Consider the following 23,405-nt stretch of genomic DNA (forward strand, 5'->3'; position numbering starts at 1 on the left):
GTTCTCCTGCGGCCTCCAACCTGGCTCAGAGGCCACTTCCACAAGGGGGCGTTCCCAGTGCGTTTTGAGCCGTGACGGGATGGTTGGAATGAGGGGTGCTCTCTGCCACGGCACCTGCTCTGAAGACCAACACTGGTGTAGGAATGGGCTTTTCAGGGCCTTTGTTTGGGGACCAGTCTCGTAACCCCACAGCTGTGTCTCATCTGTCACACACAGACACTAATGCTCACCTTCTGAGAGCAGAGTGAGTTGACAATATGTGACAGGCCACCAGCACCCAACTAGGACATCTGATCAAAATCATGTGGGAAACTTACAAGTCAAACCACAAGCTCTAAAAAAGGTGAACCGTCCCAGTCTCGGAGCAGTACCGCAGAACCAACTAGAAAAGACCACACACTGACTTTGCTTGGGAGAGTCCGCTGGTCTGGGAGACGGCACGATGGCAGTGCCCTCCCCCTGACGGGTCCCCTCTCTCCCTGCTTCAGAATGTGCTGGTGTCAGAGCAGTTTGTGAAAACATTGGATGGCGTGTGTGCTGTCCACCCCCAGCTGGACGTGATGTACAAAGCAGTGCAAGGCCTCTCTAACAAGAAAAACCTCTTCACGTCGATGAGCCCTGTGAAACTGATCCAGGTGAGCCCTGCTTTCCTCTAAGAGCCCCCAGGGACCCCTGGAAAGAGCTGACCTTTGGCTCAGCTTCCTAGAGTTTCTCCTCCCCCAGAGCATCTGCACAGTCCTCGCTGACAAGGAATATCTCAGCTGTGGAATATTCCTTTTGGCTCCCAGAGGAAAGACTGAGAACTGGCTGAAGTGGGAGGGCCTTGGAATAGGATGGTTTCTACCAGCCAGGCTCCTCCATTGCAACCAAAGACAAGTGACTGAAGTGCTCTGTACTTCAGTCTCTTCATCTGTAAAATGGGCATGATAATAGTACCCACCCCAGCAGGGCTGCTGTGAAGATTAAATTCTATACTACACATGACTTAGAACAATCCTTGGCAGGTAATAAGCACACAATTCATGCAGGCTCTTTCCAATAGCTGGTAAGGATGCCAAGACGTCCTGACCCTGTGGTCAGGATGGCTATTTGGTGGCTTCAGCTAACAAGGAACCCTCAAGTGTTTTATACCTAATGGTCACCTTGCCCCTGGCTCAAGTCTTAGATTGTGTCTGGCAGTCACAGGAGGCAGATGTAACAGTGGAAATAAAAACTCAGAGAATGTTAGAGCTGGAAGGGATGTTATAGCTCCTCTGGTCGGACAGCCTCACAGAGCAGTGACTGCCCAGGCCTGGTGTTTCTACCGCCAGCTCTCACCTGCTGCTGGGTGCAGGGCCATTACCACCTGAGGCAGCAGGAGCTGGGAAGCTGCCCTGTAAATACGTTTCTTCATGGTGTGTGCCACTGGGGCTGCTTCCTGCCCCTGGTTGGTCTGCTCTGTGCCTTAGTTTCCAGAACCAAAGAGGAGAGCTCTTGCAGAAAATTATCATTGTATGAAAAGTTCTAGAAGGCAAAGCAGTATCAAGTATCTTTATATCTTTTCAAGTAAGATGATGTCAGGTGGAACTGAGGGGAAACCTGTTTTGCAAGAAAAGCAGGAATGGAGTTATCCGATGCAAAGTGGGGGCTTGCTCCTTGTTTTAAAACAGTGTAGAAAAGGGATCCCAGAGGAGAGCCTCAACAATACATACAATGTAAACCACAGTCCTTGCCCTCGGGGGCCCAACAATCGGGTTGGGAAGATGGGACAGATACAGTCATTTCTAATAGAAAGTGTCATATGATAAATAATAAACAAGTGACAAAGGTAGCAAATACAATCCAAACTAGAGGTCACTGCAGGCAAACAGAAAAGGATGCTTCCTGGCAGAGGTGGGGCTGGGCAAGGGCCTTGACAAGCGGAAAAGATGCAGGTGAGCAACAGAGAGAGGGAGGGAAGAGGATGCCAACCAGCAAAGGAGCAGAGTGGGAGTCGCTCGCGGTGTGTCTGGGGGGTGGGAACCAGACCGCGTGGCTCTGGCCTCACAGGGAAGCCTGGGAGTCAAGGCTGCAAGGAGAGGCTAGAGCTGGATGCAGCAGTCCTCAGATTTTAGGCCCAGAGTGAGGTTTGAGTCCACAGGGAGCAGGGAGCCGGTGTGAGTTGTTGAGCAGAGGCTGTGATGTAAATCCAGCAGGACTGAGGGGTAATTTTTCTGGCAACGGGGAGGGAAATGAACTGAGGGGATAAATATGAGACTGGGAAAACCAATGAGGACACTATTGTAGTATTCCAGATATAGAACAGTAACTTGGCTGAAAATGACAGTGAGAGTGGAGGTACAGATGTAGGAGATGTCTTTACGGAGCATCTCCAGGACTTGGTGAGTGGTTGTGTGTGTGTGTGTGTGTGTGTGTGTGTGTGTGTGTGTTGGGAGAAGGGAGGTCTGTGGGGAGAGGAGAGAGCCAAAGATAACCCCCAATTTTTAAGCCCAGTGGACTAAAAGAACGATGGTAACATTGCTAGCAGTAGGGAAGTCCTGTGGGGAAAAGGGACCGCCCCCTGGCCCCGCATCCCGCTCTGGCCTCATCCCTCCCATCCTCCCCCCCTCCTCTATATTTCAGCCCCACTGGATTTCTCCCCATTCCTTTTTTTTTTTTTTTTAATTTATTTATTTATTTTTGGCTGCATTGGGTCTTCGTTGCTGCACACGGGCTTTCTCTAGTTGCGGTGAGCAGGGGCTACTCTCCATTGCGGTGCACGGGCTTCTCATTGCGGTGGCTTCTCTTTTTGCGGAGCACAGTCTCTAGGCACGCGGGCTTTAGTAGTTGTGGCACGTGGGCTCAGTAGTTGTGGCTCGTGGGCTCTAGAGCGCAGGCTCAGTAGTTGTGGCGCATGGGCTTAGTTGCTCCACGGGATGTGGGATCTTCCCAGACCAGGGCTCGAACCCGTGTCTCCTGCATCAGCAGGCGAATTCTTAACCACTGTGCCACCAGGGAAGTCCTTCCCCATTCCTTTTTGCATAAGTTCTCTCTTAACATTAACTCTGAGTCCCTCTGCCTAAACATCCTTCCTCTGTGTCTCACTCACTCCTCCTCACTCTCTAGGTCGGCACCGGAGTGTCACATCCTCGGGCAACTTTTCTCAGGTTTCCTGGTCAAAAGTATATGCCCTTGCCACACGCTCCTGCAGCCCTCTGCTTCACCCTTTCACCGCAAGACTCTGAACTCCTCCAGGGCAGGAGCTACGTTGGGTCTTATCAAAAGCACCTACCAAAGTAACAGGCCCTTATGCCTATCAAGGCTCTTAGTTGCTGACCACAGAATCCACTCCGCTAGGTTAAGCAAAGAGGGATCTATTACCAGCGATAGACCCCAGAGACATTAGGAGGGCTGAAGAAAGACTCTATGTTTAGATTCCAGAAATGGCTCCCCAGACACCCCAACTGGCTAGCCAGGATGGCTGCTGCTTCTGCCTAGGTCAGGAAGCCGCCCAATCAGGAATCGCCTGCTGAATCGGGAAGCCACCCCTATGGCTGCCGGCAGCCTGCTCTCTCCAGATCACATGGGTCACACATACGCATCACCCAAGGGCTTGGCGAAACCCACCCCATTCTGACCCGTAGCTTCAAGGGGGCTTGGGGAACGCTGGTTTTTAGTTTTCCAGCCTCTGTGTTATAGAGAGGCGGGCTGTGAAGGAAGCGGAGTGGGTGTTGAGAGCCCGCCCATGGTATCTGCCGCAGCACTCAGTAACAGATTGCAGAATTCAGCTGACTGAGGTTTGCTTTAGACGTGTAGGATTGAGGTGTCAGTGGGGTTTAGCATGGACTTGCGAGCAGCTGCTGGGGATGCAGAACTGGAAACGTAGGTGGGATTCACCCCGGGGTGAGCTGGTGTAGGCAGCGCACACCAGAGAGGGAAGTGTGGGGAGAGGAGAGCAGGGACCAGGGACTGATCCCCAAGGAATTCCTCTGTGAGCAGGGTGTCTGCAGAAATATCTATCGAGAAAGCTGGGCCTTACCTATGGCCTTTTGAGAGTCGGAGGGGAAAAGAAACAAAAAGATACGAAAAAAGGACCCAAAAGAATATTTTAATGGTATTGGAAAGTTCACAATATATTAATACAGTGCATTTTATAAAACAGTATGTTTAGTAGATAGATAGATAGATAGACAAGTAGATGAAAAAATATACATCAAGGTGTTACCTCTGGATGGTGGGATTGGATTTATGGGTTATTTTTAATTTTCTTCTTTCTATTAATCTAAACTTTCCTTAAAATGTGAGTAGGTAATATCTTTGAATTGAAAACAGTGAAATATTATTTTTAAATACTCTAACACAGTACGTCTCCATATAAGTATTTGTAGAAAACGATGAGAATTCTGTGAACACCAAGAGCCTGTCCTGCCTGTCCCACTACCTGGCTGAGGTTTGGTCTTTTGGTCTCTGAATTAACAACAGGCCACCCACATACATAGAGCACCATCTTTGCTAGTCTTAGCTGGACAACTTCAAAACTAAATAATACATGTAAACATGATCACCGCCCTATTCCCTCCAAACTGTGGGAGCTCAACAGTGTCTACTCCAATCCTTCCACCTGTGGAACGTGGAATGGCAGGAGAGCCTGCTCAGTGTCGGTGGGGCAGACACACAGAAGCATTGTGGCGTGTGGTTCTGCCGGACCTCAGACCTCGGTCTGGACGGGCAGGGGTGGGAAGCAGGGGTGGAGGGGGGGGCATTGGGGGGAGTTGGTATAGATATTACAAGGCTCCTGGTGTCTCCTGCTTCTCTTAGAGCTATGCAGACCAACACAAAATCTCGGTCCTGGACTTCTTCAGGAGCTTGAACCCTAGTGGAGAGATGACGATGCCTGTGGGCGAGTTCCGGAAAGCTATGATACAGGTGTGTGGATTTCTAGTGGACGCAGGCACTATGTGTGCACACGTAGGGGTGTGTGTGTGAGAGAGAGACAGACAGGACACGGCATGAGCACCTCAAAGAGCTCCTTGGGATTGGCTGTGAGAAGCCAACTTATCCACTGCTTTCTCTAGACCCAGAGGGACACCTAAGGCCTCCTTCCACTGCCTGCTGAAGTCATACTCTGTACTGCACGTCTGGGTGCCACTGGTGACCCAAGATGCTGCCTGAAGACACACATTCTTCATCTTCTAGGTCTTTCTCCCATTGCATGTGGCTACTGGGCAGATTTTAAAAGGGAGTGGGAGAAGAGACCACATCCCGAAACCCCAGTATTTCGCCTTTGGCCCTATCATCTTGCCTGAAATCCCACACCTTCACATGTGGTATATGATGGAGGTGCTGAGGGCGTCCTGAAATGCAAGCATGAAGAGGTCTGTCACCAGGGCAGCCCTAGGAAGGACAGGCCCTACAAGAATAAGACTTCATGGGGGCCCAGGTGGGGGGATAAGACCCTCGGTGCCAGACCCGTGGTGAAGAGGGCCGGCCAGACTCGGTAGCAGGGAGGTAAGGATGAACTTCCCATGCTGCAAAGTCGCCGCCTACTCCAGCTGGATCTCCTTCACCCCTATTGCTCCCCAGAGAAAAGAGAGGCTCTGGAGTCTGGGCAGTGACCCACGGACATGGGCGGGGACGCTTCTTCCTGCCCTGCATGGTGTGGGTTCAGTTTCTTCTGAACCGAGGAAACTGTTGCCAGCCGTGGTCCCAAGGGCAGTGAGGCATTGTGGGGTGTGTGTGTGTGTGTGTGTGTGAGACGGGAGAGGTCTGGGGGGAGCAGAGAGCTCCACTCACCTTGCATGTTCTATCTGCTTCCTCAGCAGAACAAGGTCCCCGTAAACCGGTACCAAGTCAGGGAGCTGATAAAGAAGCTGGGTGAGAAGACAGATATGGTGGACTTCAGGTCAGCCCGGCCCCGCCGTCCGGCCCTATCTGGGCTGCACTTCTGCCCTGGGCAGGCCCCTGGTTCCCTCTAAGGCACCCTGGCTCCTAGGGCCGCCCTGGAGCAGATAGGAGGTGACACAAGCAGCAAATGGTTAGGCCCTGGTGTGGTGAGACGGGCAGTTGGGGGCGTGTACAGGTATCACAGTGGCCCAAAGAGGAGGTATCACTGGGGGGAAGGGGGTGTCACACAGACAGACAGGAGGACAGAGGACGGCAAGTACCAAGCCTGAAGTGTGGGCCAGCACGATGCACTGGGGAACTGCAGGTCTTTCAACGCTGCTGGAGTTTAGGCAACCAGGCAGGTTGTGACTTAGGCTGAACTCCTTGAAGAGATCAGAAAGGACCGTGATAATGGTCCTAACAGCAGCCAACATCCATGAGCCCTTACCACGTGCCAAGTACCCTGCCAGTCACCAGACAGGTGCCTGAATTCTCACAGCGCCCAACGGGCACTAGTATCACGCCCATGCTGTGAATAATGAAACGGAGCTTTAGAGAAGGAAAGCACAGAACCAAGTGCTTGTGGCCAGAAAGGGGCAGCTGTGGCCTTAGCACCCCGGTCTGCGTGGTCCCAGGACCCACTCCTTCTCGCCGAGGCTGCAGGACCCTCCCTGCTGGTCTGCAGCTTGGTCCATAAGGCCCTGCAGCTTGGTGTCTCATGGAATCCCTAAGGAGTCTGTCAGAGGAGGCCCCCATCTGGTCCTGCCCCACAGCCTTCTCCCAATACCTCCATCCTTGCCCCCATCAGCATCTCTCATGTGTGGAGAAGCCAACGCACAGACTGACCCAGCTGCAACCCTGCTGTAGCTAGTAAGGGTGCGGCTGTGCGCAGAGCTCTCAGTCTCCAAGTCTTGAGAATGGGGTGATAACCACAGCACCTGAGAGAGTTTCATAAGAATCAAGTGGAGACAATGCACATAAGGGGCTGGCACATGATGCTGTCATTCAGGAGCGACACCATCATCCAGCAAGCACCCCCGACACCCGCAGGGTAGCTCAGGCTTGCACACCACCCCAGGCCCCCCTACTCTGTGCCTGTGTCTTGGACCTCCCCGCCTGCCCTCCCTGAAGTACGGCCTCCTGTTCCTTGGGATGCTGGTGGGAAGGAGCACAAGGCAGAGGTCAGGAGACCGGGTCCAGGTCCAGCAACCCTCCAGCTTTGCAGATGAGGTCACATGGCCATGGAGAGGCAGAACTGGGGTCTCAGGACCCAAGTGGGGAGCTCTTGTGGGCACCTCAAGTTCCCCTCAGGTCACACACTGCAGCTCTGTTGGTTCCAATTGAAGAGCAGAGTCGTCATTTTTACTGTTGCATGATTTTTTCATTGTCATTTTTTGGTACAAATAATATCTACTTGTAAAAATTCTAAATCCACAGAAGTATACTAGGGAGAAAGTGAAGGGCCTCTTTTACCTGCCCCCACAGTCCCTGCTGCCTCCCAGAGGGCGCTCGTGAACAATCCCAGGTGCACGTTTCCATAGCTTTTCCCACGTACTTGCAATCAAGTATGTGTGTGTGTGTGTGTGTGTGTGAGTGTGAGTTCTCTAAGTGTTAAAAACAGGGACTCTGGGACCAGGCCACCTGAGTTCCAATCACAGCTCCTCTCCTGTGGAACCTTGGGCAATTCACCCAACCTCCCTGTGCCTCAGTTTACCCATCTGTATATGGGGCTAATAATAGTACCTATGGTGCTGGGAGCTTTTAAGGATTAAATGAGTTAATGCCTATAAAGCACTTAGAACACTACCTGGCAGGTGGTAGGCTCAGAGTACACATGTGTTTTACTATTATATCATTTTACCCTCATACACACGTGTGCGCACACACACACACACACACACACAGCTTCTTATTTATCATAAATAGAATCATACTGTCACGTTCCTCTGAACTTGCTTTGCCTTACAATGTGTCTTGGTGAACTGTCCATGTTGGTATGTTTAGATCTATCTCAGCCTTCTTAACTGCTACATGGTATTTCACAGTGCAGAAAGAAGTCTCATAGTGCAGAAAGAGACTCTCATTTTATGGACATTTAAGTTATTGCCAATGTTTTGCTACTACAAATAATAATCAGTCACCAGCATTCTTTTGTATGTCGTGTTTGCACACATGTGTTTCTCTAACATGGGCTGGGTGGCTCAGACCCAGCATGAGTGTGTACACATTCTAAACTTAAATCTGCTACCAAAGCCCTGCCGACAGTGTAAACCCATCCCTATCCCTGTGCCGACGCCGAACCTCACCACGTTCAACACTCTGCCGAGATGAGAGATGGGTTTACAAATGGTCTCGCTTGGACTCGAGCCTGTCCACACACTCTTGTCGATCAGCCACGAGGCTACGTTGGTGCTCAGCATTATCCCCTTACCTTTCAAACCAGTTTCTTGAAAATGACGAAGCCATAGCAACACATCTGGTCTGGAAAGAAGTCTCAGTGACAGAGAACTCCTGGCACGTTGGCTGCTGGCTGGGACGAGGCGGAGAGCTGGCTGAAACCTCGGCGGAAAGACACCAAGGCTGTGAGCGAGGCAATAAAGTCTAGCTTGGGTCTCCGGGCTGCTGGTGACATGCCCTCCCCCCAGGGAGCATCCTCCTGTTTCAGGGGGCACGTCCTTGGTGGTCTCGTTAAGAGTCAAAAGAACAAATTGGGAGAGCGTGGGGTTGCTAGGTGGCGGAAGAGAGCAGTGGGGAGAAGGTCAGTGCACAAAAGCAGTCATCACAGTGCTCGTAAACTGTGTCAAGGGGAGATTGCTGAGATTCGGGAGGCAGTGGCAGAGGGAACAGATGCTCAGGAAATGAGGACAGGGGCCTTTAGATGCCAGGGGGTCACGTGGAGAGAGCCCAGGGCAAGAGACAGAGAGAACTGGCATCTAGCCGTGGCCCGGCATGAGCTGGCCACCTGAACTTGGAGCCTTATGGTTCCACCTGAAAAGTGGGACAGCTGAAAAAAGCGATCCCCATCTGTTCTAGGGATCTGTCATTCTGCATTTCTTTGTAAAATTCCTTGGAAAACTGGGGAGGCATGAGGAGCTTAGCAAAAGATGAGAAGGTTTAGCCAAGAACAGCATATACTGAGCAGGTGGGGGGAATGGGTACCTTCAAAGATTTTAATTAACCTCGCCAGTCATCCTTGGGATGGACAAGGGCAGGAACGGTCTTGTGCGCCTCCTTTGCACCTGCACAGTGCCTGCTTGTAGTAAGTGCTCAATAAAAAATACCTGTGAATTGAAAAACCTCATTCACTTGGCAATTGTTTTGGGCAAGTGGTGGAAAGCTGGGAGAGTTTGGGGGTTGCCCAGGAACCCACACTTTGGAACACCAGTGAAGTGCTGGAATGGCATCTGGGAATCAAGGCACCAGCCCTCAGGTTGCACTTTGTTTCTTCATCGAGGGTGGAGGTGATGCTAAGACTTCTCACTCCTGGCAGAATCATTATTTGAAATAATCTGTGTCCCCCTCCCCACAGCATATTTCCCCTCCCTTCCCTTATTCAAAGTCTTAACTTGAAGTTGAATTTTCATTGGACGGTTGTATGGACTCAGTCAAAATTAGGATGATGAAAAGAAAATAAAGAAATGCAATACAGAGTTTGTGAGCTGAAACTCATGTCCACCCTACTCATCAGGGTATGTAGATGTCTTTGCTCTGACTCCCCAAATAAATCAAATTCCCTTGAAGTCAGGGAGCCTGTCTTTTAAGTTTATTATAATCTATAAAATTCTCCATCAAGTCCATGCTCGTAACTGAGGATTCAATAATTACTGGTGTCTGGGTGGAACCCTGAAGATTATCAGGCTATGAAGTATCAAAATTTGTTATGGACTATAGATTAGGGATCAATAAAAACAGCAAGTTTTCTCAAGATGCTTTTATTCATCTTTAATAGAAAATAGAAAAAGCAGCACATTTTCTCATCAAATGTTATTTTTTGTTTGGATAGCTTTGGGGGAATGATGGAGATATGGGGAAGCCACCATCCCCGACCCTCCAGGCCACCCCTTGACACTTGCCATCGCCCATCACGTAGGCCCAGCCAAAACCCTGCCTACCTGCGGGTTGCCCTGGAACCTGCCCAACTGTGGAGTAGTTCCTACTTGTGGCCACTAGGTGTCACGTCAGCTCCAAAATCCGCCTGAAGGTTGTGCTCCCATCAGACTGCTTTGCAGTCCTTCCTATGCACTTTCCCTGATCTCCCAAACTTCTGCCCCGACGGAGCCTGACATGAAATCAGAGCCCCAAAGGGTCTAGCAGCCTGACACCTGGGCAGACCTGTCCAAGGCTTGGTGTCCTCATTATGAATCAAAGTTACAGCTACCTCGCACTCTTGTTGTGAGGAAGAAAATCCGGTGCTTAGCACAAGCTCCATAAACATTCAGTCCCCTCCCTCAGCCAGGCCACCCTGGGGCTGGGCAAGACTACAGAGGAGGCCTGCTCCATCGGCTGGGGGTACTGCACAAGGAACACGACCACTGACAATGGGCTGAGTCGTGCTTTATCAGCTTGCCATGTCAGGAGGCTGCAGGCAGGAGGACCCCAGCAGGAGCTGAAGACCAAGGCGGAGGGAGAGGGGCCTTGCAGGAGTAGGAGAGGCTGTCAGGTCAAAGATGGCCCAGAGGTGCTGGCCCATGAGCCCAGCACCAAAGGGGGTCAGCTGCAGTGCAGGGGAATGGTACCCTGGGCATGCCCTCCTTCCATGCCCAGCTCAGTTTGGCTTTGTGCACTAACTGTTTTGTTTTGTTTTAATTTTTAATTGGAGTTTAGTTGATTTACAGTGTTGTGTTAGTTTCAGGTGTACAGCAAAGTGAATCTGTTACACATATACATATACATATCCACATATACATATATCCACTCTTTTTTAGATTCTTTTCCCATACAGGTCATTAGAGTACTGAGCAGAGTTCCCTGTGCTATACAGTAGGTCCTTATGAGTTACCTATTTTATATATAGTAGTGTGTACATGTCAATACCAATCTCCCAATTTATCCCTCTCCCCTCCCTTTCTCCCCTGGTTTTCTACATCTGTGAGTCTATTTCTGTTTTGTAAATAAGTTCATTTGTACCATTTTTTTAAGATTCCACACACAGGTGATATCATATGCTATTTGTTTTTCTTTGTCTGACTTACTTCACTTAGTATGACAATCTCTAGATCCATCCATGTTGCTTCAAATGGCAATATTTTATTCTTTTTATGGCTGAGTAATATTCCATTGTGTATATATATACCACATCTTCTTTATCCACTCCTCTGTCAGTGGTTATTTAGGTTGCTTCCATGTCTTGGCTATTGTAAATAGTGCTGCAATGAACATTGGGGTGCATGTATCATTTCGAATTATGGTTTTCTCCTGATATATGTGCACTAATTCTATGCATCCTCACAGGGACCCTATGCAGTGAGGTCTGTAATCATCCCCATTTTACAGCTGGGGAAATGCAGGCATGGAGAAGTTAAGCATCTCGCCCAAAGTCTTCTGCTAGTAAGCAGCAAGGCTGAGATGCAGACCCAGGTAATATGACCCTGGCTCCCTGAGGTCTTAACCACTGTGCTCCCCTGCCCCTCTGTGGCTTCTGCGCAGCTTTGTATCTACAGGGAGAAGTTTAGATGCACTTTCTCTGTTTACATCCTTTCTGTAACAAACAGAAAAATAGCTCAATTGATAAGCAAGCATGAGCTCCAGGCCAGGCTGGACTGGCCAGTGGGGAGGGAAGCGAAGGCAGAGATGGTGATGCTCTATGTGACTGAATTCTCAAGGTCAGCTTGGTGTGCCCTCCCTGCACCCTATGCTGCTCAGAAATTGAGCCAGGGGAGGTAAGACGGGAGATGAGAAGGAAGAGTGTGGAATATCTCTGTGTGCAAGAACCATAAAGTGGTTAAGCATGCAAATTCTGTCATGCGACAGTTCTCGGTTTGAATTCTGTCTGGCTTCACCAATGATCAGCTCTGTGACCTTGAGCTAGTCACTCAACCTCCCTGAATCTCAGTTTCCTTATCTGTATATATTGATGATAATGGTACCCCTGCCCCCGCAGAGTTGCATGTGAAACACTGAGCCCCAGGCCTGGCACACAGTAAGTGCTTAATGTAAGCATGACCTCATGACAGCGGAGTTCCTCTCCTATGAGGGCGAAGTGCGGGGAGATTGAGGTCCAGGATGGTGTTAGGGGCCAAACTGAGCAGCCATCTTTGAAACACCCAACTACTGGGTCTTTGAAACACCGTGGGAGGCATTCCAACCTTGGGCTTTGGCTTAAAACTTGCATGAAATTGAAAGAATTTGCCCAGAATCTTAAAAATCGGAGGGAGGTGGGAGGGCCAGGGACCAGCAGCACTGTGTAGGCAATGCAGGGGATGCAGTGGACATCTGGCCTTTTTCTTGGCTCCTGAGGTCTGAATCCCCTTCCTGGGCTGGGAGTGCCCCAGCTTACAGGTCCTGAGAGGGGCAGCTGGGACTTGCAGCTGGGACTTGCAGCTGGGACGTAGGCTCATTGCCTACACCAGACACGCAGTCTCTGGGCTCGGTTCAGGAGCCAGCCTCCAAAGAAGCAAGGACCACAGAGAACTTCCTCCAGCAGCTGTGGCTTTACAGCTGGATGGAGTCCCTGAGCAGTGGCGGCGGTGACGCTGGTGGGCGTGGTTCTGGGTGCCAGGCCTGCGGGTCATCAGCGCACGCTGCAGCCTCTGGTATGTGGCTGCAGTGGCAGCTGCAGTGTCCTCAGGGGACCAGGCTGCCTTGCCAAGCAGGGGCTTGGGATTGGTTTCGCTTGGTTTGGTTCTAAACAAAAGAAAACAATGATTGGCAAGGCAAGCCTGTGTCCTAAACACTGGCTGCCAACCAGTGGCCTTGAACTAGAGGAAAGGAACAGCTCTCCTCCAGGAAGCAGACATCCTGGAGGGGAAGGGAAACCGAGGGTGGTGTGGGATGGAGGGGGCTTCTCTGGGGCTCAGCGGGGCCTTTTAAGAAGGGACAGTGGTGTGACCCCTGGAGGGGCTGCTGTGTTGTTTTGCCACCTCTTAGGGGGTCTGTGGATGAGCTGGGGTGGGGCTGACTTGTTTCTGTGTGCCCAGGATGAATGAGACTAGCCCTTGTGCGTGCGTCCACGTGCTACCGTATAATCAAGAGCATGACAGGTCTTTTTCCCAGTTCCTGGCATGTGCCTCAAAACCCTCGGGATTTCCTGAGTGACAGGAGTGTCTTTGTGATGCTAACGAGGTGACCCAGGGTGGGCCCCTACCTAGATAACTTCCTGGAAACACCAACCATATGAGCAGATGTTGGGACTTTCAGCCAATAGAAGGACAGGGAGCTGGAGATTGAGTTCACTCACTAGCCAGTGTTCAATCAGTCATGCCTGCGTAATGAAAAGTAATGAAACCCCAGTGATAACGCTGGACACCAGGGCCCAGGGGAGCTTCCTGGGAGGTGACTTGCCTCGACTCCACAGGGAGAGGGCACAGAAGCTCTGCCTCCCTCCCAGATCTTGCCCTGCATGTCTCTTCATGTGGCTGCTCCTGAGTCATAACCTTTATAATAAAACTGCCAGCATCAGTATAGCACTTTCAGTGAGTTCTATGAGTCATTGCAGTGAATTACCAAACCTGAAGAGTTTGATGGGAACCCCCTGCTTTGTAGTTGGCTAGTCAGAAGTGCAGGTGTCCTGGGGGAACCCCACTTGTAGCTGGCAGCAAAGTGGGAGTAGTCTGTGGGGGACCGAGCCCTTAACCTGTGGAGTCTGATGCTGACTCCGGGAGGTTAGTGTCAGAATGGGCACTGCAGCCGACCCCAGGCGGTGTTACCCCAGGTGCAGTGGAAATGGAACACGTGTACACAAAAGCATGCTCACATTTGAATTACAGGACACGGTGTGTGTACTTGAATGTGTCCATGCCCAACAGCAGGGGCTTGCCTGCGTACTAACCCCCAGGCCCGCCTGCTTTCTTGCCAGAATCCTAACAGTGGGGTTTCAATGCAGCCACTCCTGGCGTGTACCGCTCTCCCGGCTGTACCTCGATTTTTCCAGCAGAGGGCGCTCCAATCCCACAAGTCCTCTGACTACGCACAGCGGCTTCAGCTCTGAGAAAATAGGACTCCAAACTGGTTCAGGGAAATCAAATTCTTATTAGGTACCTGAAAAAGGCAGCAATGCAGCTGGCTTCAGCGACACCAGGGGAGCCCGGGCCAGAACCCTCAATCTGCCCCCTCAGGGGAAGATGCAGGTTCTTGGAGCCTGAGCTTATACAATCTGGGGACCCTCTTTAAAAAAAAAAAAAAATTTACAAATATAATGTTAGGTATAGAAAGTGGATGTATATTTAGAATGAAGAAAAAAATCACAATAAATGACACATTTTAAAAAGCTGACAATGGCATAAACATCAAATCCACCCCGTGGCCTTGCAAGGGGGCCCCGCTGAGTAGCTTCTGCAGGTCGTCCCACAGAGAACAGACACCTTGCTGATGCAGAGTCCAGTTTGCTTCCTGGGTCCATCTTGCCATGAAAACGGGCTGGAGGACTCAACCCCGAGGATTCGCTCTTGTCTGGTCCTCCGCACCTCCCTCCTCACCGCTGTCCTTGGAGCAATCACTTGTAGTCACACCATGAACACGTGTGAGGCGCTGTCGCTTTTCTCTCTGTCACACCCAAGAGGCTGCCACCTCCACACCCTGCCTTTTGGGAGGCAGCAGGGAGCTCTCCCGGCCTCTCCTTCCATGAGTCCTGGTTCCACCATGGGTCCTCCATCCACTCAGTGTTATTTCAAGACTATAAAACTCACAGCCCCACCCCCCACCCCCGCCAAATACTTTTCCCAAGAGCACTGTGATGCAGGGGAAAAACCCTTCTTGAATTAGTGGAGAAGAACTTACAATGTAAGGGGGAGGGAAAACATGTACATTTATTTACACTAAAGTGTAGGTGACTTCAGTTAAATTCAATAAACATTTATTAAGGGCTTACTATGTGTCTGGTGCTGTTGTGGGTATGTTTGGGATACATCAATGAATAAAAACGATAAAACCCATCCTTTACACAGTGTTTACATTCCAGCAGGAAGAGACTGACCACAAGTAATAAATATAATAAATAAGTGAATCATATACAATGTTAGAAGATAATAAGTACTATGGGCGAAAAAATAGAGCGGCGTCTGGTGGATCATTGCTAGGGGTGGGGGAAGTTATGATTTTAAACGGGTGAGGGGCAACAGCTTGAAGGCAGCGAGGGAGAGCCATGTGGATCTGGGGGAAGAGCTCTTCAGGCTGAGCACAGGTCCCAGGACAGGAGCCAGACTGGGGCCTCTGAGGGTCAGTAAGGCAGCCCAAGGCTGGAGCAGAGAGGGAAGGAGAGCATGGCGGAAGGTGATGTTGGAGGGAGCAGGGCCCGATCAAGTGGGACCTTGAGGCCTGTGGGCAACGTGGGTGTGAGTGAGATGGGCCCTTGCAGGGTTTGGGGCAGAGGAGGACCAGACTCCGACATCTTTGAAAAGGGTGTTCTGGCTGCTGTGTTAAGAATAGGCTTTAGGGATTTAAAGGCGGGATCAGGAAAATCCACTGAGAGGCCATTGCAATGATGGAGGCAAGAGCTGAAGGAGGAAGTGGTGGGGTGATGGGTGTGGGCGGACCCTGGATGTGTCTAAAGGTGGCACCAACCATGTTCCCCATCAGGTGGGGCACTGGCTGTGCGAGAAAGAGAGGCATCACGTGGCCCCCAGGCTCAGGCCCCCAGCAGCTGGAGGAATGAAGTCTCATCACTGAGCTGGCTGAGGGGAACTCTGCTGGAGCAGATTTGGGTGTCGGGGGTGGAGAGAGAGAAAACTGGGAATTAGTTTAGGGATGTCTATTAGACATTGCAGAGGGGAGTGGAGCAGGTGTTGGAGTCCAAGCCTGGACTTGGAGGAGGGGTCTGGATGGGGGTGTGTTTGCAAGTCCTGGACGTTATATAGATAATAGTGAACGTCACAAGACCAGATGAGGTCTCTGAGGGTCTGAGTGCAGAGGGAAGTGAAGGGACAAAGGCCTGAGTCCTGGGGGGCTCCAGAATCCTTAGCGAGGTCTGTGAGAAGAACCAGCAGAGGGGACCGAGGGGGAGAGACTGGTGAGGAAGAGGAGGCCCCAGAATGGGGGTTTCTGGAAGGCAGTTGAGGAAAGTGGCCAAGCCAAAAAGACTCACCCCCAAGCCTTTCCCAAGAATAGTGTGTGGAGGTGGGCGGGACGAGGGGAGCACAGGTGGGCTGAGGGCAAAGGTGACAGAAGAAAGGGATGGGGGAGTGGCCACTAAATATCCAACCTCTCAGCAGGGCTCCACCCTCTGAGGTACGTGCAGCCCAAAGCCTCCTAGGAGGTACCGGCCACCCTCCCCGGGTTCCCTGCACTCGCCATCACTCTGCAGGTCCACTGGTGACACATGGCCCTCCCCAACCGGACTGTCAGCCCCTGGAGTCTGGGCTGAGCTGTCCACGCATGGATCTCCATGCTTAGCATCGTGCCTGGGGCAGAGGGGGAGGGACCTCAGAGATATTGAGTGGATACAGTCAAAGGATGGGAGAAAGAGTGGACAGATCCTTGCTCTCAGCGGCCCAGCTGTGGGGTTTCCCGAGAACGGTTCCAGCAGACACACCGCCTGGCAGCCTGGCAGTGCCCACTGCAAACACGTCTAGGGTGAACACCCATAGATGCTCCAGACGGCAAGAGTACTGGCCCCGAGGCTGCGGCTCCAGCCAAACTATGGAATCAGAAAGAACCCTATGGTGTTCCAAGGGCACTGGGAAAGCTGAGGACTGGATTGCTCACTGGGAGATCAACACAGGTGTTTCTTCCAGAAGAGGCCTCCCTGGTGACACACTCCCTGCCACCCAGCCTCACAGGGCTGGGGAGGAAATAAATCTGTCAGGAACGAGCCGGTCCACTGGGGTCTCCCATGAAGGAGAGCCTCCCCAGAGCCTCAGTGGTAAGGACCCCTGATTGGGGGGGGCGGGGGGACAGGGTGACTGACTCCTTTCACGGAGCCAAACTCAGTCCTGCCCCCTTCCCAGCCTGGGCGGATGCAGGGCCCCATCCGGCCCTACTCTGGCCCAGCAGAAGTATGTCAAGGAAGAGCGGATTAGACGGAGGCAGTGCAGCCAGGTGGTAGGGGTGTGGGCTGGACGTCAGGCCAACCTGTGTTGCAATCCTGACTCAACCCCCTCCTTCCTTCCTTCCCTTGTTCTTTATGGGGGTCTTACTATGTGCCAGGCCCTGTGTGTGCCATGGGCCACGTGTGAATTCAAAGGGCAGCGCTACTGACGTGGGGCTTAAGCCCGATCAGGGGGGCGCACGTTGAACAGACAGCCACACAAACATTGCCACCACGATGACTTCCGCAAAGGAAGGGCAGCGCGGGGGAAAACGTGGCAGCCCTGTGGCCTGGAACCCGCTTCTCAGCTAATCTGACTCTCACTTATAATAATAGGACCTACCTCCCATGGCTTTTGTGAGACTACGTGGGACCCTGCACACAGACTGCTTGGGGCCCTCGCCAAGCCCTAAATGCACCCTAACTGGAGGGTGGTGGGCTTCCTCGTCCCTGAGACTGGTGGGAGCCCGGGGATGAGGCTGCAGCCAGGAGTGTCTCGCCCAGGCTGTGGGCTGAGGGGCTGCCAGGGCAGAGCCGTGGTCCCTCCGGACCTGGCCTTTCCCTGCGACTGGAGGGGCGGTTTCCTGCCTCTTCTCCCTGACCTCAGCCTGGCTGCTGCTAGCAGAGCCCAGCGCAGTTCCCAAGCAGGACACTCTGGGCCCAGGCCCCACTGTCCCCCAGGGCAGTCACCCCGCCGGGTGATGGCTGAGCCAGACGCTGTGTGGTGGAGACAAAGGACAAAGCAACCGGGCTTGGCTGTGCGGACGCCTGGTCTGGAGCCGGCAAAGCAGCCCTGAACGTCCCCGCTCCCGCCCACCCCTCGGGGAGGATGGCACTGATGGGAACAGAAGGCCAGGGTGGGAACTTCTCCGCCACCCGAGCCCCACCCAGAGCCCTGGGGTTGGCACACCACGGGCGGCTGAGGGGACGCAGCCACCACCACCGTCCCTCCCCAGTCGTCTGGGATGGGTGGTACGACACAGGATGATGAGTCCCCAGGCCTTCCTGCTGCCTCAGTTTCCCTGGGAGGAAGGTCAGGGTGGGGCATCAGACATTGTCACTGAGGACAGTGTCAGATGTGAAGAAGCAGAACTGGGGGGATGTCTGCTCAGACCTGCCTTCCAGCCAAGTTCTCAAAGACGTGGTCCAGGAGAGAGATGGGGTGGGGCTGAGGAGGGCCAAGGATTTTCTGGGAGCAGGGCTGGTGTTATGGGTGCAGCCCGTGCAGTCACACAGGGCCGGACTTAGAAAGGCCTGGGGCTTGGTTTCATGCTCTGCTGTCACTCTCTTAAAATTCTTAACAATTTTTTAACAAAACCCCCACGGACTATGTGGCCCATCCTGTCGGAGGGAGAGGACATTTACACGCAAAGGGCCTTCCTGTCTGGGGGACAGAACTGGGGGAGCTGCAGCAGCCAACCCATCACCTCCCCGCAACAACTCCAGTGGAGGTGAGACTAGAGGCCTCCTCTTGGCTTCGGCCAGATGGAATCTGTGATTCTGGAGGAAAGGAGAGATGAAGAACAGCCCTGACCTCAGAAGCTTGCAGGTGAGGGCAGGGGTCAGGGAAGGACATGCCCCTCCCCCTTAGGCCCTGGTTGTCTCCCTAGGAGAAGGGGGGGGGGGCACTGACCACCCTCTTCGGGTTGGAGTTCTCACGCCACGGTTCAGAGGCAGGCGGGCAGAGACGCCGGCGGGAGGCGGCAAGGCCTCACAGCCAGGAGGAAGACTCTTCAGGGGCCTCGGCCAGCTGGGCCAGCCCAGGCCCGCTCTGGCCTCTGGGCTCCAGCCAGTAGGTAATTCAGAAATTCCTCCAGAATGCTGCCCCGCCTGCTTGCCTCGCTGTCCCAGCCTGAGCCAGCCTGCCGGGGCCGCCGACGCCTGGTTTCCACCTCCTAGAGGCTGGCCAGCCGCTCCCGCGCCCACACACACACACACAACCCCCTTGCTCACAGCTGGTCCAGGGGCAGATGGTGCCGGGAAATGAGCTAGCAGGAGGGGAGCTGGCTGTGGGTCCCCAGCCAGGGCCAGGATCCACAGAAGAGGGTGGAGAGGAGGCCCAGCCCTGTGTGTGTCATGGGGGAAGTGGCGAGGCTTGAGCCTTCGGGATCTGCTGAAGCCCAGCCTGGAGCCTGGCCCAGTTCTCAGAAGCCAGCCCAGTGGATTCTGCCCTCCCTGGCAGAGTCGGCCAGGCGTGAGCTAGGAGCCCCGGGCAGGGCCTGCCCCAGCACCCCCATCTTCTGTCCCCGAGGCTGAGAACTGGGCCACCAGAGACTCCTTCCCCGGCATCTCCCAGGATCCCAGGCCGCTAATCCCCTCTCCATTAAGATGCAAATTTTCTCAGAGGCCAGGAGAGGCTGGGACTCATGGCAGCCTTTCATTTTTCACATCTGTGGGAAGCTGCGGCCAGCTGACCTCAAGTAATACCCAGAGAAAAGGGCGAGGGAGGGAATTCGGTCAAACTGCTGGCAGCAAGACTTGCTTCTGCAGGGGAGGAAGGAAGGGGGCAAAAAGGGTAGATGAAGTCTGCTCACAGGACAGTTTCAAAACCATGTCCCGGGCGGGCTTTGCTACCAGGGCCTCCAGCTTTGCGAGGCCCATCCCGGACAGGGCGCCAACGGCACAAAGCGGGTCAGAGCTCCGGAGTCAGAGCCCAGCTTTACCACTTACTGGCCGCAGGACCCTGGTCGGAACATGACATGTAAATGGGGAGCTGATCGCCCCCTCCCAGGGTCGCTGTGGACGCAGACGTCACCAGGGACTCTGAGGGGCTTGGCGCCATGCCTGGCTGAGAGGATGCGCTCCCGATGCTGACTCTGCCCTTTTCCACGGCGGTAACTCTGCCCACCCCTGGCCCGAGCTGCATTCCCCCACGTTCCCACGGCCCAGCAGCGATTCCAGGCCTGGTTCTCAGACTCGGGGTGTTAGCAAGCTGGATGTGGACGTGTCCTGGGAAGAACTCCCTGGGGCCCCAGCACGGTGGAGCCAGCCTTCTTCCCTCGCCTTTCTCGGTACCGTGTCGGCACCACATTCCCAGAGGCCAGGTGAACCTTCGCTGAAGGACCCCGATACCAGGTGCCTAACGTTGTCAAAAGAATCCAGGAATACCCTGACTCACCTCCAGGTTTACCAAGTCTATAAAACTGCAGAACACCAATCTTCACGCCTCATCTCCTTGAAGAATAAGAGGGTCCCCCAGAAGGGCCTCTACATCCACAGGGCCTTTAAAGTCTGAAAGCCAAGCACAGTCCTCTCTGCCTTCGCTGGAGGGCGACTCTGCCAGCCACTCCTGCCTGACCAGACGCCACTCCTGCCTGACCAGACGACACTCCGCCCTCCACTGCCCCCCCACTGCCTGCTTCTCAGAAACCTCTGACTCAGTTTTCCCTGAGCACAGCTTCCCCGCAACTATACTCCCCTCCTATCTTGACCTCTGTTCCTGCCTGAGGCCTGACTCTTGGCCCCAGACCTTCAGCCATGAGCTCTACACCTTTGACCGCTGATCACTCCCACCTGTCACCTGGTCTCCCTGACACCAGCCAGTGCTAGTCTCCTTGTGTGTTAAGCTTAGAAAGAGCTGATAAAAATGGGTGTTGCAGGGACTGCCCTCGTGGTCCGGTGGTAAAGAACCCACCTCCCAAAGCAGGGGACCCGGGTTCGATCCCTGGTTGGGGAACTAAGATCCCACATGCCGCAGTGCAACTAAGCCTGCGCGCCACAACTACTGAGTTCGCACCTCAACTAGAGAGCCCGTGTGCTGCAACTACAGAGCCCACACGCTCTGGAACCCACACGCCACAACTAGAGGCAAGCCCACACGCTTCAACGAAGACCCCGCGTACCGCAACTAAGACCCGACGCAGACAAAAAAATAAAGAAAATAAAGAATATTTTAAAAATGGCTGTCGTCATCCCCTTGGGGGTCACAGCATTCACATTTGGCTGCTGGAGGGTACAGAGTGACACCGCACTGGCTCCTTGCTTCCCTGGCTCTGCAGGGTCTCCCGGAGGCTGGGGGAATGGGGGAACCGGCTCAGCCTCCGAGAGCTCCGAGGTCCCTCCTGGCTCTGTGATTAGCTGAGTGCAGGCACCTCGGAGTGGGGTGAGTCTACAGCCCTAAGGATGAGAGCACAGGGGGACTGACTGGGTGGGGAACTCTGACCCTGAATGAGAGCTGAGGAAAGAGAGGGCAGGGTGTTTGGTGTCAGGCCAACGGGGGTAAATCTTAACTCAGCTGGGCCGTGACCTTGACCTCACTGGTATTCGCTTGTTCCTCTGTAAACTGGGAACAATCACACCTCACAGGCTGCGGTAAGGAGTGAGTGCTGTGTGTAGTCCTTGAGCGACAGTGGGTTCAAGCATGGTCAGTTATCAATTACGCTTCGTCACTTTTATGTGCACGTGCTACCTATTCTTCATGAGGAATTGAGCTGACATGTGCTTGTGTAACAAGGTTCGGAAACATAGCAGATTTCAATATGTGTTAGGTTTCCCTGCACTGGGTGCCATGAGGACATACATCCCCCATGGGCTTGTCTCTCTCTCCATCCCCCAGAAGGAGCCAGAAAGAACACCCTGTACTTAGCAGGGAAGAACCATGAAGGTGAATCTTAGGTTGTCACCCCGTAACGTCCCTTTGCTTCAGGAGATCCGTGAAGATCCCAGGGTGGTCATCCCACGATGGGCAGGAAGGCTGAGCCTCCAGGGATCCTTAGCGCAGAAATTCCAGGGGAAGGCTGGACTCAGTTTTCCAGGAACATTATTCCACATTCCTTATACTCTGACACTCAAACATGTAAGTTTTCTTTTTCCTATTACTAAGCTTAATTTTTATCATAAGTCACATTCACCCCTCTATCATCTCAGATAACATAGTATTTAATTCGATAACTTCCAGATAAACTTCCAATCACTGCAGTGGTTTCTAAATTGTTTCATGCTTAAACTCCATTAAATCAGGATATCCCTCCTTATCCTCATCCTCTCCAGGGCTGGTTCTAATGCTGGGGGTCCAGGCACTTTCCCAGGATGGGTGTGTTGGGGTCCATGGCTCAATTTTGATCTACCCCGTGCGGTCCACACTCTGTCCTTTGGCCTGCCTCCCATGTCAGGCCCCGCCAGCCCTTAGCCTCACCTCTGCATCATCCTTGCTCCTGCAGAAAGACCTAGGGGTGCATCCCATGGAGGGGTCTGGGGACTCCCAGTGGGGCTGCACAGGACCCCATGGAACCATCACTAAATTTCTGGCACTGTCTGCCTTCCCAGAGCTACAGCCAGAAAGCAAGGTGCTGGTCCCTCTACTCTTAGTTGTTCAAACATAACTGGGGCTTCTAGTGTCTGGCCCCCAATGATTCAGCCCAGCCAGTGGGGAGGTGAGAAGATCCACACCAAGTTCCCCACCTCGTGCCCAGCCTTCTTCCTCCCTGACCCAGTGACCTTCTCTGTCCTGGGGGTGATGGGAAAAGGGGGCAAAGGGAGGCGGTAATTAGTCTCGCCTGATCATATGTCCCATCTTTAACCTTTAAAACAATGTAAAAGCTTCAAGCCTGCATCGATATTCATCATCTTTCAGCTCGAATGCTGAGTGTCCTAGGGCTCATTGGTCAGCTAGTGCTTGACTGTTGTCTCACGGCCCCAGGGAGAGGGTGGAGTGTAAAACCCTCCCCCAGGAGCCAGTGCTGAGGTCATAACCTTCAGTGTCCTCTGCTGCGAGCTGGGGCCCAGAGCTGAGGACGGGAGAGCCTGAGAGCCGCCTCCTTCCTCTTCCAAGGAAACAGAGAAGATGATGGTTGCTCTCAGCCCCAATTTCTCCCCATAGACCAGAAAGAGCTGCCCAGCTGCCCAGCAGCCTGGCTTTCTTCACTGTCCCTGGCCCAGCCCCTTTCAGAGAAACTCACCTGCAACCTCTGCTCTGGCTCTTCCTCCTCCCTGCTCACTCCAGGCCTCCACGCCCTGGTCCAGAAGGGGAGCTTAGAGTCGGGTAGAACTGGCTTTACCTGCCTCTACCGCGGACCACCTGTGTGACTTCAGGAGGCCACTTAAAACTTTGGGCCTCAGCTTGCTTGTCTGTACAATGGGAATAATACACTTCCTTCCAAGGGTTATGAGAATTAGATAAGAGGATGGGTGTCGAGTGCTGAGCTCAGTGCCTGGTTCAGAGTCAAGAGAGGGTAGTTATTTTTATTCTTACTATCATTGTCCCCATCATAGCAGGGAAACAAGTTAATAAACTCTTCCCTAACAGAGCCAGTTAAGGGAGGCCTGCTGGGCAGCTGTCCAGGTACTAACCCAGGAGGAGGCTCAAATGCTGGGTGTTATAACATCACTGGTCCTATAACTGGACTGGATAGCTGTGCTGTCCAGCACTTCCCAGTAAGAGGACCCA

At 53.0% G+C, this 23,405-nt stretch overlaps 1 protein-coding gene across 1 annotated transcript in view; it reads left to right on the plus strand.

The window, feature by feature from the left end:
* Positions 1-18,816, plus strand: part of LRRC74A (leucine rich repeat containing 74A) — a 40,492-nt gene extending 21,676 nt beyond the window's left edge. The window contains exons 11-15 of the mRNA XM_061181494.1: positions 489-635; positions 4,777-4,884; positions 5,778-5,860; positions 5,951-6,008; positions 18,631-18,816. Of these exons, the coding sequence (XP_061037477.1) occupies positions 489-635; positions 4,777-4,884; positions 5,778-5,860; positions 5,951-6,008; positions 18,631-18,816 (582 nt within the window). The remainder of the gene's footprint in view (positions 1-488; positions 636-4,776; positions 4,885-5,777; positions 5,861-5,950; positions 6,009-18,630) is intronic.
* Positions 18,817-23,405: the final 4,589 nt, after the last annotated feature.

The sequence above is a fragment of the Eubalaena glacialis genome, chromosome 2 (assembly GCF_028564815.1).
Source record: "Eubalaena glacialis isolate mEubGla1 chromosome 2, mEubGla1.1.hap2.+ XY, whole genome shotgun sequence".
Lineage (NCBI taxonomy): Eukaryota > Metazoa > Chordata > Mammalia > Artiodactyla > Balaenidae > Eubalaena > Eubalaena glacialis.